Genomic DNA, 15,313 nt, shown 5'->3' on the forward strand with positions numbered 1-15,313 from the left:
TTCAAGTCATTCTTAAAGTCATTCAATTCATCCTTAAGTTCATTAAAGTCATTCAAAGTCATTTACTTTTTATTTATTTAAGTCATTTCAGCCCATTTTTCGGTCATTTTAGTTTATCTTTAAGAATTTCATGTCAATCCTACATTCACGCATTCATTCATTGCATGAGAGCACGCGAATAATGGCTGTCGGCCTAGTTTGGTTGCAAGTTGCATCACTGATACTTTCCCCGATCTTCAAGCGGCAACCTTATTACAATACTGTTAATGTCTTTTTTTTTAAACAAAAAATTCTTTATTTTGCTTTTCTATTTAATATACCATAAAGTGTAGCCATACTTGTCACATAGGCACAGTAATATTAGAGTTGTATTAAAGTTGTATTAAAGTTGTATTAAAGTTGTATTAGAGTTGTATTAGAGTTGTATTAAAGTTGTATTAGAGTTGTATTAAAGTTGTATTAAAGTTGTATTAAAAAAGAATGGACAGAAAGAGAATAGAAAGTGAATGTTGGGTTTATTTTTGGCAGCTGCGTAAATCTTGCTTCCATTATTTTGTCCTTTAGTCCTCATATTCCAGGAGCGATATTTCTGACAAAGTGAGAAGAATTGCTGTTTTCTGCGTCATTCCATCGAACACTTATAGGGGGGCAAGTTTTTAACCCAGAAATACTATTTTTTTTAGTTCCTTACATCAAGTGGATTCATGTCTTGTCTGAAGTGGTTTCCTAAAAAAAAAAAAAAATAGTGATAGTTCTATCGTGTTTCCTACATCAATCTGTATCATTTACTATTAAAGATAATGCTCATTTTGAATTAATAATAAATTAATAAATTCTCTGAGCGTCAATATTATTTCAAATAAAGATAACTTCCTTCATAAAAACAGGATTTCGTGGAAATTTCATACATAATGTGATGGTTGTTAATACTTTTGTATTGTAAGAATGTTATAATAATACAGTGGACTACTGTTGCTACTAATTCACTGCTGTCGCGAAAAGAGAAGTAACATGTGAAACAGAGAGAATGAAAACGTGAAAGGGAGATAATTGGAGGGATTTTAGTGAAAGCAGACGAGTGCCGTATATTGTTATTACATATGTGTTTATGGGGGCAAAAACATAAGACTGAAATTAAACAAAGAACAAGTGAATTTATTTCAAGCCTGGGAAAATCATGGATTACAATAGAAAAATGCGAGCATGTTAAGTAATATGGTTAATGGAAAAGTAAACGATTAGTTGTTAAAACTAGAAAAGAAAAGGACAATATATTCTAGTAAAAAATATAATAAATCTATAACTTAGAATATTGCAGCATTAAGAATTGATTATACAATATTATAAATTGAATTCTAAAAATAATTCTTAATGCTGCAATATTTTAAGTTATAAATTTATTATATTTTTTACTAGAATATCTTGTCCTTTTTTTCCAGTTTTAACAACTAGTCAATTACTTTTCCATATTTTAGCTTAAGCATACTAATTTTCATGTTCGCATTTTTCTATTGTAATCCATGAGTTTTCCAGGTTTCCAGTAAATTCACTTGTCCTTTGTTTAATTTCAGTCTTATTTTTTGTCCCATAAACATAACATACACGTACGTAATAACAATGTACGGCACTCGTCTGCTTTCAATAAAATCTCCCAATTATCTCAATTTCATTATTTATTTCTCTCTGTTTCACTTGTTACTTCTTGTTTCTCAAGAGCGGTGAATTGGGAGCAACAGTAGTTGCTGAAGCGATGTGGTTGCTATGAAAACCAGTCATAAAAAAACGTCGCTCAGCTCCTTATGTTTTTTTTACGATTTTGAACACCAGTAAATTCATGACTTTTATTTTACTGAAGGAAAATTGAATTTTTTTAATATAATATAGCTGAGAAGGTGATCTATAAACTGTAATAATTGTTTGAAATTTGATCGAAAAATGAGTGATCGGTGAAGCTTTAAAGCAGTTCTAAATGACTAAAACTGTCACTTAACCATTAAAACACGGTAGTGTTTGAATGATAATATATGTACGAACACGAAATGCCTTAGCGTATTCTAATTTATAAAACTTACTATGTCTGTCTGTCTGTCTGTATCTATATTTTCAAACTCTATCTCTTCTGAAACTAAAAGTTGCAGAGCGATGCTAGGGGCCTCAAATTATTGGATGTTTTGTGTGCCGTTCTTTTATGTGTCTTTAGCCGGTTAAAATATTTTTTAAGGGATCAAAAATGGGTCAAATTGCATAAAATCGTTATACATTAGTGTACATTTATCTTAGTTTATCTTTTAATCAGTTCATATACGTGCCACGTTGGTACAGTGGTAACGTCACTAGCTTTTAATGCTACAATTTTGCTTTCGATTTTGATTCTAGCCGATGGCACCCAAATACTTTTTTTTTTACTTTTGAAATCACGACTCTATAATACTATATACGAAATGTGAACTGATTAAAATATCATATTTAAGTGTATTTTACGACCGGGCTAAGCCCGGGTGCACCTCCTGCTAGTATTATATAAATTTGAAATGTGTGTTAAAATGATATATTACATACGAACATAAAATGCTTTAACGTATTATAAATTGTATACTACATATTCGTCTTCCTAACGTAACTCTCTCCTGCATTTTCGCATCATATTCATTTTCTTATTTTTCTTTGCTATTACAGTAAGAATTTACATTAGACCCTCTTCAACACAGTCAACATAATCGTTTTGATAAGCTTTAATTCTTCAAAAACGGGTTCATTTTGTATACAGCATTTGTGCTTACAGAAAAGGATCACAATTCGATTATGTCCCTCTTCCTTCCACAGTACTGTCTTTTTTTTCTGGTCGGATACATTTTTTTTTATCTTTCTTTACTCTGCTTCATGCGCAAATAAAGGACTCATCTAGGACCTCTCTACACGCAATTATTATGACCCTTTTAATGAGCTCCAAGCCATTAAAACGGATCTGTTTTATTCTTCACTGAAGCGTTGGGAAAATAGATGAAACAAGATTAGGTGATTAATGTGGCCTTTTCAGTCCGGCCATCTTCTTTTAATTTGTTTCTCAGTGTTCACGGTTGTTCCAAAGTAACCACAACTGAACGACTTGAAAGAAGAAAAATAATGTAATGGTTACAGAAAGAAAGTAAGATCACTGTTCTCTCCTTCCAATGTGTCTTGTTAGATGAAAAGATAAACATTTAAAAAAATGAAACAAACAAATGGTAAATACAAAAATTTTGGAGAGATGTGCATTCGAAATGACAATGGAGTGTGTTGCGGACCAGGATATAATAATCCTAACTCACTACAAAAGAAAATAATGAAATAAATGGAAGGAAGAAAAACAACTCAATTGCTGAATAAAATAAACATGTTTATTTTCTGTTGGAAATAAACATGTTTAGGTGGAACACGTGTTCAGTTCAGTCGTTGATGACTACGCACGTGGAAAAAGAGGAATAAAGTAGAGGAAAGAGAAATGGCAGTCTAGCATGTAGAAAAAGAAAGAGAGAGAGAGAGAGAGAGGGTTGACCTCAGTAAAGCCGCGCGTGCATGGTAGTAGTTGGCCACGTGGAAATGTCTTCAAGCCACAAGCTGTGGACGCGAACTTGTCTGGTTGACGAACCAAGGCAAAAAGGAAGAAAAAGAGAGTTGAACGTTGTTGTTAACTTTTATACCGGGGTCAGTGTTCTGCGCATGTCTGGATTTCACTTAAAAGGTAGTGACGTCACCAATGTGTGTATGTTTGCGCGCGCAAGCGTGCATGTGTGTGTACGTGGATGTATATATATATACGTGCGTGTGAGTACGAATGTGCGTGCGTACACGTGGGTGTGTGTATGTGAGGAAAAAACGAACAAGTGTTAACAATGAAAAGAAAAGAGTGATGCTTGGAAATAGCATTGTGAACATTTGTTAAATTTTTAGTTTTCTTTCTCTCCCTCTCGTTCTTTTTTTTCTCTCTCTCTCGCTCTCTCTCTCTCGTTCTTTGTCTCTCTCTCTCTCTCTCTCTCGTTCTTTGTCTCTCTCTCTCTCGTTCTTTGTCTCTCTCTCTCTCATTCTTTCTCTCACTCTCGTTCTTTGTTTTTTTTCTCTCTCTCTCTCTCTCTCTCGTTCTTTGTCTCTTTCTCTCGTTCTTTTCTCTCACTCTCTCGTTCTTTGTCTCTTTCTCTCACTCTCTCGTTCTTTGTTTCTCTCTCTCGCTCGTTCTTTGTTTCTCTCTAACTCTCGTTCTTTGTTTCTCTCTCCCTCGTACTTTCTCTCTCTCTCTCGTTCTTTTTCTCTACCTCTCTCTCGTTCTTTTTCTCTACCTCTCTCTCGTTCTTTGTTTCTCTCTCTCGCGTTCTTTGTTTCTCTCTCTCTCTCTCTTTCTCTCTCTCGTTCCTTGTTTCTCTCTCGTTCTTTGTTTCTTTCTCTCTCTTTCGTTCTTTGTTTTTCTCTATCTATCTCGTTCTTTGTTTCTCTCTCTCTATCTCTCTCGTACTTTGTCTCTCTCTCTATTTCTCTCGTTCTTTGTTTCTCTCTCTCTCTCTCTCTCTCTCGTTCTGTGTTTCTCTCTCTTCTCCCCTTCTTTGTTTCCCCCCTCTCTCTCTCTCGTTCTTTGTTTCTATCTCTGTCGTTCTTTGTTTCTCTCTCATTCTCGTTCTTTGTTTCTCTTACTCTCTCTCTCTCTCTCTCTCGTTCATTGTTTCTCTATGTCTCTCTCTCTCTCTTTTGTTTTTTGTTTCTCTCTCATTCTCGTTCTTTGTTTCTCTCTTTCTCGTTCTTTTATATATATATATATATATATATATATATATATATATATATATATATATATATATATATATATTTCTCACTCTCTCTTTCTCTCTCGTCCAAAATCTGGCACTGTGCATGTCCAAGTCCTTTTCGTACGTACTTCAAAACTAAATTCTCAATATCAATAGTAATAATTCAGAATCGATAATTTGAATATCGTTCAAAAGCAACATTTTTTTATATACATTGACAACGACGTCAGCACGTTACCCAAGGTGGTTCACATTAGCACATTACGTTAACCAAATGGCCTTCACGTCAGCACGTTAGGTTACCCATGTTGGATCTATGTCAGCACTTAGCTTACCAACTGGTCCCACGCCAGCACGTTAGGGTATCCAAGTTACCCAATTGTGGTCTACATTAGCGCATTGCTTAATTTAGGTCTACGTTGCCTTAATTCTGTTTTTATCTTCATTTTTCTTCCTTAGATATCGATGAATGTGCGACCAATAAAGGCAACTGTGAACAAATATGCAAAAACATCCCGGGAAGCTATGAATGCGAATGCGAAAAAGGATTCGTCTTGTATACTTCTGACAACACCATGAATTATTCGATTCCGACAGGAGAAAGCGGAAAATCAGTTGGAAACGTATTTTACTTGAACCATTCCTGCGTCCGTAAGTATTTCGAACGATTTATTTTGAACATAAAAATGAAATATGTGAATATACTTTTCTAGATGTAGAATGTGAACCGTTTTTTTTGTTTGTTTTTGTTTTTTCAAAATAAGTCTGGGAGCAGGCGGTGTTCCAAACGATGTCTTGGAACAAGGGATATTTTAGCTTAAAAAAAGGTCGAAAAACGGATAGGTCTTGAGGAATTTACCTTAGGTTCTTACATTGTCGGCACAACTGATTTATTGCTACCATAGCAGTGTGGCCCGACGTTGTCCGGGATTGAATGATGATTAACTTCTATATTTTTATTGTCATTGAAATCAGTGAAATCGCCCATTTTTTTTTTCAATCAAATCTATTGGTTACTTACTATAGTTGGGGGCCTATTGCGATGCACCAAGAAAAAGCTTCACATGCGTCCTCGAAGTGATTTAGTCCACAATACATTGTAGTCTGCATTGCACTGGTAGAACCTAGTGTTGATTTTATAAAGTTATTTCTTATATATAATGGCTTGAATTGAGGTTTAAAATGCAAAAGTCAAGTATCATGGTTCAATTGTGCTGTAAACATTCATTTCAAACGCGCTCTTGTCATATCAAAGAACATTCTGTTGATTTTTATATGCCTAATATTATTGGTTGTGCGGTGATAATGGCTTGAATTTAAGTTTAAAATAAAAAAGTCAAGTATCATGGTTTAGTTGTGCTTTAAACAAAAATATTGATTTCGAACGCGCGCCCGTCATATCAAAGAACCTACTGTTGATTTTATATGCCGAATCGTTTTGCTTTCGTGTGTAATAATAAAACTTCTCAAACGCATTTGTGATGTTAGGCTCTATAAGGTGTTAACGTGGATCAAAATCGCCTGTTCCTTCTTTCAATCGATACTTATCGAAAACATCCCAATAAAAAAACCTATCTAAGAACACTGCCAGGTACATAAAGTACATTTCTGTGAGATTTCATAAAAATTGGCTTGGCCGTTTTCGAGTCCCTAGAGAATGAACACTCACACACACACACACACACACACACACACACACACACACACACACACACACAGATGAACGCGCGCACGCACGCGCACACACACACACACACACACACAAATTTCCTTAATAAAAAATATCCTTAATAGTAAAGATTTGGTTGGAAGATGTTTTGTTTTCTGTTCTAAAAATGTGAATATGTAAACCTAATGACACAAATGTTATAGTTTGCAGAATTTTGAATACGAATATGGTTTGTTTCTTTGCTAAGAAAAGATATCCTTTCAATCTCAAGAGACAATGGACAGTCCCTATTTGGATAAAAACCCAAGCCGCACATGTTTTGATTCGGCTTTTGCCCGAGCCCGGTGGCAAGGAGAAATTCATAATGACTCGAAGCAATGCCGGAATCAGCAAAGAAAGATAATGTTACTTCAGAGTTATTTTTCTTACTCTCACAAACGAATTGTCCAAGCAAGGTGTGAAAGTCTATTTATAACTGACCAGATAATACGTGGGTTTTAGTAAAAGTATATATTTGTCTTCACATACTGTTATGTGATAACAAGACGTACAGTAATAATAATGATATTAGTAATGATAATAAAAATGATGATGATGATAATAATGATAATAATAATGATAATAATGATAATAATGATAATAATAATAATGATAATAATAATGATAATAATGATGATAATGACATTAATAATAATAATAATAATAATAATAATAATAATAATAATAATAATAATAACTAGCAGAACCCGTCGAAATTGCACAGTAGTCAAAAGTTTTTTAAACACATCATAAATAAAATGAATAAAAAATAAAATAACGACGAATTTAAAACAATTATATTCTTTTCAATGAAAATTGAACCCCTAATATATTTTTTTTTTCGGGATAATTTTTCATATAAGATATAAAGTAACAGATGCCAATTCACTTGCACATTTTTTTTTAATTTTGAAAAGAAACTATATAAATGAAACTTACAGTCTCTTCTCAACGTGACATTTTTTTTTTTAAATTATACAATAAAATAGCAACAGCCATGTTTTTGTTTTTGAAAATTTTGGTGAAGAAATGATTTTAATGATTTTAATTGATGGGGAGCGGCTATAAAGGGAGGTAATTGGTTTCTCATTAATTAATGTTGGCGATGATGATGTTTTTTTTGTAACACTGGACGTACAGAAAAGTAAATTAATATTTAGATGATAATAATAATAATAATAATAATAATAATAATAATAATAATAATAATAATAATAATAAAGTTGTCATTTTCTATTTCAGCGGTTCTGTGTCCAAAAATCGGAAATCTGGCAAATGGCAACATTCAACCGCAACGGAAGTTCAGCCATTTTGGAGACACTTTTTATTTTTCTTGCAACATTGGATTCGAATTAACCGGGGACAAAAGTGCCATCTGTTTGCAAACTGGAAACTGGTCATCTAATCTTCCGACGTGCAAAGGTAAGAAAACTAAAAACAACAAAATAATTAAATATCAACAGAAAAACAAAATATAACATCAATTCATGAAAAAATAGACATAATAGAAAAATCAGTTTCGTACCATGCGTTTCCCTGTTTGTGTCTTAAAAACGTTTTCTTTTGGCTGGACATTGGAAATATTTTATTGTAAGGTTTGAAATAGAATCGAAAAACACTGAGGATTTCTAGTTAATCGCCTTCTAACAAAAAAGCTTTTTTTAAAATTAAAAATTGCCTATATACCTGACATTTTCTAGTAAATACACACACGCAAACAAACACACACACACACACACACACATATTAGTGATGAGACAATTCCAATATTTTTCCCGATTCCGATACAATTTCCGATTCTGATTCCTTATAAATCTCTAAATATTTAACTATAAGATTGTTATTTTCCCCGATTTTCATAAAAACACATGTTAAATATGCATGTATGTTCCTAAACATAAAAATACACTTGTGGATGATGATCTATCGATTTTAGCTTTACTGGTAATCTAAAACCAGTAAATATTATTTTATCATTATAACCAGCAATAAAAGACTTAAGTTTTAAAAAAATCAAATAAAACAAAAAACAAAGAATCGTTTTGGCATCGAAAAATAGGCATCAATTTTTCCGATTCGCATACCCCCAATATATATACACCGGAAGAGGATTTATTCAAACATGATGAGGAGGGTTCCACTGCTTGGTACCATTAATAACACGATGGAAATATGTTTATAGACGTATTGACCCTGTATTTTTTTCAATATGTCAGATAAGATGCTAACCTTTAAGATTTTTGAACAATACAAAGTGTAAAATTACCAAAGTCAAGTAAATATCTGACGAAGTGATCTTTCTCGAAATATTATATTACACGGACATACCACAAGACCGACTTTCCCAGGTAACCACTGTGCAAATATAAATATACTGCGCATATGAAATATGAATATGTACACATGTATTTATAAGTTGTATTAATAAATTTCTCACCTGCTTCAGCTTGTGTCTTTCCGTTACTTCTGCATTGTACCGCCTTCTACAATTCTATTTAACTACATACTATACAATGCTTCAAGCAAACTACATCCACCTCTTATGTATGTATATATATATATATATATATATATATATATATATATATATATATATATATATATATATATATATATATAAAGGATGAGAATTATGAAAATAATATTCTGACGTGTTGGGAAGATATAAAAAGAACAAACCAAAATTATATATTCATCAACGTTTCATCTTTATATGAATACTTTGTCGGGGTGATAAATTGGAAGAAATAAAATATCAGAACAATATTTGAAAATATCTTTGCTGTGTTTGTAATGTAAAATTGATGTTTCTGTTTTATTTCCGATCGAAAACAAATAACCGTTAGCATTCAAAGTGTGTATAGCGTTTATGGCATTAAGTGATGGAGATTAAAAAAAAACATGGCGTATAGTCGTTAGAATTTAAGTAGCTGCAATGCCATTTCTGTGATTTTTTAGGCTAATATATAATATATATAATATATATATATAATATATATCTAATATATATAATATATATATAATATATATAATATATATATATAATATATATGATATATATATGTTATATATATTATATATATTATATATATTATATATATATGTTATATATATTATATATATATTATATAATATATATATAATATATATATATAATATATAATATATATATTTTTTTAAATATAATGGGCGGAAGTCTCTCGAGAGCTCTTTCAGCTATCATCTCATCAGGAGAAAATCGATAGCGTAAAAATAATAATACTATGTCGAAAGTAAAGAGTTCTGATGGGGAACTATTGAATGTGCCAAAAATTACGGGCACATTCAATAATTCCCCATCCGAACTCTTTACTTTCGACATAGTATTATTATTTTTACGCTATCGATTTTTTTCCAAAAACTAATAATGTCGGATGAAGCCCATTTTCATCTTGATGGGTTCATCAATAAACAAAATTGCCGAATATGGGGTACGGAGAACCCAAGGATAATTCAGCAGCACACATTACATCCACTCAAGTGCACGGTGTGGTGTGGCGTTACTGCTGAAGAGATAATTGGCCCCTATTTCTTTGAAGACGATGCCGGAAATCAGGTAACAGTAACGGGTGACCGCTAACGAGAAATGCTGCAAAATTTCTTGCAACCGTGGGTTGCCGCCAAACCTGACAGGATGTGGTTTCAACAGGATGGAGCCACAGCACACACTGCGAGAGATATCCTTACACTTTTACAGGGTATATTTGGAAATCAGATTATCTCTCGCAGTTGCGAAATTCAATGGCCTCCACGATCACCCGACCTTACAGCTCCTGACTTCTTCTTATGGGGTTACCTCAAAGAAAAGGTTTATGCCAATAAACCAAACAATATTGAGGAACTGAAAGCAAATATTGAAGCAGAAATAAGAGCCATAAGTCCTCAGATGTTGCAAACTGTTATGGAAAATGCTTTAAAAAGAGCCGAAGAGTGTGAAGCCGCCAACGGCGCCCATTTAGAAAACATTATTTTTGCTTAAAAAACTCAAAACAGTGTAAAAAACAATACTTTAGTTTTTGTAAGTCTTAAGAAGTGTTTTTCGGCCAAAATTTGTTTTGTTTATTTCAAAAAATCTCGGAAGGGTCAGTCTACACACACATAAAGTTTGGTGAGTTTAACTTTTATTTTGTGGAAGTTATTCAAATTTAAAGATAAGACCCTTATTTTGGCCCACCCTGTATATATATATATATATATATATATATATATATATATATATATATATATATATATATATATATATATTTATATATATATATACTATGAGGCCAACCTGGCATTATTCAGACGATAAAAAAACAAATTAGAAAATATTTAAAAATATGTATAATGCTTTTATATTAAAACTTGCATCTCTATACTAATACATTGCTCAATCTTTCTCTTTGCTCTTCCTGTTTGTTCAGTATCCCGCTTTCCTATCTTTCACCCTCGCCCAGCCCATTCCTCTCTCTGGTATATATTAATGTTGGGACTATTCCAATATTTTTCCCGATTTCGATACAATTACCGATTCCATACGAAATTCCCGATTCCGATACAATTACCCCTTCCGATTTTTTATAAATCTCTAAATATTTTACTATAAAATTGTTATTTTGTCCCGATTACTGTAAGGAAACATCTTGAATGTGCATGTATTTTCTCAAACATAAAAACACACTTGTAAGGTGGCTGATCTAGAGATTTTAATCTTACTGGAAGTTTAAATCAATAAATATTTTTTATTTTATTATTACTACAAGCAGTGGAAGACGTTTTATAAAAACAAAATAAAATAAAATAGATAAATAAAGGAATCGGTTTGGGGATAAGAAAATAGGCTCAAATTTTCCCGATACCGATTCTGATACTCCAAAAAGCTCCGATATTTCTGATTCCCTATTCCGATTCTGATTAATTGTTCCAACACTAATATATATATATATATATATATATATATATATATATATATATATATTAGAGAGAGAGAGAGAGAGAGAGCGAGAAAGAGAGAAAGACCTTATCTGTGTGTGCAGAACGGTCTCTACCAAATTTCACTCTCAACTGTGGTCTACAAACTTGAAACTTGATATGTATAAGGGATTTGGACCTGTCGAACAAATTTGGTTTCTAGCCGGCAAAAATAGCTGCTAAGAGGTCAAAATTGATAAAGACTTTACCTTAGCTAGAGTAAGCCCACTAAAACTGCTACTCTTTCGCATACACAAATATACATTTTTCAGTTCAAGACGCTTAATTTTTAATGTTTTCTTATCCATCCATCCATCGATAGCTCAAACGATACCGACTAAGGTTTGAGCGCTAAATGTTTCCATTTTTATTCTAGCAGATAACACCATAGTCATTTTTTTAACTTTTGAAATCATTACTATATACTGAGTACATTATAATATTCAATAGAGTTTTGACTCTATAATAATAAATACGAATTTAGCATGAATTAAAATATCATATTTAAGCGTATTTTACAAATGGACTACGCTGAGAATGCACTACTATGTGTTGGTACAATATAATAATCAATAGAGTTTTGGCTCTATAATAATAAATATGAAATCTCCACAAATTAAAATATCATATTTAAGCTTATTTTACGACCGGGCAACACCGGGTCCTGCTAGCATTTAAAAAAACGCTACTTTCTATTATGCTAAAAACCATCCTTAAGGTTTTATATGTATTTCTATAATACTAGTAATTTTGTTTTTGTTTTAATCTTTAATCCTGTAGGTATCACGTGTCCTTCTCCTGACGGAAAACCCGCTGTGCCGTATAAGGATTTTTATAATTTCACTTGTGAAGTTCGAGGCAAACCAAAGGAGTATCGCCAACGACAGTGTCTTTATGATCCGATCACGAATTCCTACAAGTTACTTGGCGACTCGTACGTTTGCGAAGGTAAGTGTTATTTTCATAGTGTTGTGTGTCCCATTACAAATAATTGTTCTCTCGTCCTACTTTAACATTTTTTAAAATCATTTTACGTTAAGAGATCAACACTTGAGAGGCTAACACTTGATTTTATTGCGATTTGAAGTTATATCCGAGGGTATTTTTTTTTTACAAAAGAAGTACCACTTATTAAGGCCCGGAGGCCACTTGAGGATAAGCACTAATGAGTGTACGGTAGTCAATGGCGACCATATTGTAGCCAGCTGGAAAGCAGGCAAACAGAAGAGTTCCATAGGCGTGTAGTTCTAAGAAGGAAGTTTTTTTTTTCATGGACTCCATGTTTACGTTTTTGTACAGATAAAGAGTGGGGGAAATTATTGATAGTGGTTTGAGCTAGATGAGTGTTTTTCATGAAAGTTTGGCAGGGGAAGGGCATAGATTGGAGCTCAGACCAGCACTTGGCATAATGTTGTACCCTTTATGGCTGTTATCTGTATTTCGTGTCAACTTAGTCTTCCAGGATTTGTTTCCAAGTATTTCTTAAGATTTTTTTTGTTCATTAGGTCAGTTGCTCCTATCACAACTGTAGTTAAACAATGATGAGCCTGGACAATACCAGATGGGTGACCATTTGCGAAGGCTATGCATGTATGGACCACGCCGTGTCATAAGAAATTTCCAGGTTGGTATCTGGAGGCACATTAATTCACTGGGAGATAGCACCCCTTGTCTTAGCTAAGACATGCGTCTAGAAGAAGTTAAGTCTGATGACGTTGGCAGCAGGACGTTGGATGGCCATGAAGGATGATAAATCTCTAGCAGATCAACGGTTCTATGGTATTAACTGTTTGTATTTATTTGCTTCCCCACTTAGAAAATTAGGCACAAGGCCGTTTTTTTAATGTGGAGGGTGAAGAAGACGGGGACCATCTCCCCCGTGGGTGGGGAAACTGGATAGTGACAATTAGCATGAAGGGTTTCCCCTACATTGACCCATAACTGATTGCTACAAGAGCAATGGTCTTATATGTGGGGTTGGTCCCACATATGGTCTTTGATTGTAGTATCTGCCAGAACAGATACTACACTTTGAACTTTGATCTTGGCCAAAAGGCCAACTGATACCTTATGGTATTAAGAGTTTGTATTTATTTACTTCCCACTGAGCAGCACAAGGCCGTTTTTTTTTATGTGGAGAGAGATTGTGGATATGGGGATCCCTAGAGGCGAGCGATGGAGGTGACTACATGCTCATGTGAAAAAAGCCTGGAATATATATATATATATATATATATATATATATATATATATATATATATATGAAAGAGAGAGAGAGAGAGAGAGAGAGAGAGAGAGAGACAAGATAAAATAAATACAAGTATATATGGATTTAGAGGCGAGCGATCAAGGTGACTACAATGGGGAGAATTTTACAAGTAAGGATGCATAGGTGTATGGGGAGAAGAGTATAGAAAATTGAGCAAAACCAGGTGCCTTCAATAAGTTTCCAGACTTTTTTCATATGGGCATTTTTATTGATAGTGCACAGATGAAGCTCTAGTCACCTTTGAAGTAATCTCCTCCGGTTGCAATGCACTTGTTGTACGTGCCAACAACTTCTGGAACCCCTCTGGAGTGAGCATGTCAGTAACTCTCGTCATAGCCATTTTCATCTCCTCAATTGTCTCATAATGACAGCCTCTAAGGTTTTCCTTAAGCTTAGGGAATAACCAAAAGTCACAGGGAGCAAGGTCTGGACTATGGGGAGGGTGAGGAACTATCTTCATGCCCATGTTGGTCAAATAGTCTGATCTTCTCTGAGCAACATTTGGACAAACTTCGCACAAATCTTTCACATTTTCAGTTCCTCGCAAATAATTGTTTGTACAGTTACCACTGACCACGATGATTACATAAACTTATATAACTCCCTTCTCCTCTTCTGATGAGAAGCATTAAGCTTTGAAATGCTGAGGTATAAAGAGAGTTTAGAAGCCTTCTTTATATTGATATTTTTCCTTATTGAACTGAAAATTCATATATAATTATACATAAATTCATATATAATATATATATAATATATATAATATATATATTATATATAATATATATAATATATAATATATATATATTATATAATATATAATATATAATATATAATATATATATATAATATATAATATATATAATATATATATAATATATATAATATATTATATAATGTATATAATATATAATATATATAATATATAATATATAGATAATATATATATAATATATATATTATATAATGTATATAATATATAATATATATAATGTATATAATATATAATATATATAATGTATATAATATATAATATATATAATGTATATAATATATAATATATAATATATATAATGTATATAATATATATAATGTATATAATATATATATTATATAATGTATATAATATATATATTATATAATGTATATAATATATAATATATATAATGTATATAATATATATATTATATAATGTATATAATATATATATTATATAATGTATATAATATATAATATATATAATATATAATATATATAATGTATATAATATATAATATATATAATGTATATAATATATAATATATATAATGTATATAATATATAATATATATAATATATATAACATATAATATATATAACATATAATATATATATAATATATATAACATATAATATATATATAATATATATATAATATAACATATAATATATAATATACAAAACATATGTAATATATATATAATATATATAACATATATAATATATATATGATATATATAACATATGTAATATATATAATATATATATTACATATGTTATATATATCAGCCGAGGGTCATTATAAAAGTAACG

At 31.8% G+C, this 15,313-nt stretch overlaps 1 protein-coding gene across 3 annotated transcripts in view; it reads left to right on the forward strand.

The window, feature by feature from the left end:
* Positions 1 to 15,313, forward strand: part of LOC145297770 (uncharacterized) — a 576,130-nt gene that overhangs the window by 259,185 nt on the left and 301,632 nt on the right. For all 3 annotated transcript variants that reach the window (XM_080144014.1, XM_080144016.1, XM_080144015.1), the window contains exons 18-20: positions 5,235 to 5,426; positions 7,726 to 7,905; positions 12,256 to 12,423. In XM_080144014.1, coding sequence (XP_080000140.1) covers positions 5,235 to 5,426; positions 7,726 to 7,905; positions 12,256 to 12,423 — 540 coding nt within the window. The remainder of the gene's footprint in view (positions 1 to 5,234; positions 5,427 to 7,725; positions 7,906 to 12,255; positions 12,424 to 15,313) is intronic.

This window comes from Euprymna scolopes, chromosome 18, assembly GCF_053919585.1.
Source record: "Euprymna scolopes isolate OS-2025 chromosome 18, ASM5391958v1, whole genome shotgun sequence".
In the NCBI taxonomy this organism is placed as follows: Eukaryota; Metazoa; Mollusca; class Cephalopoda; order Sepiida; family Sepiolidae; genus Euprymna; species Euprymna scolopes.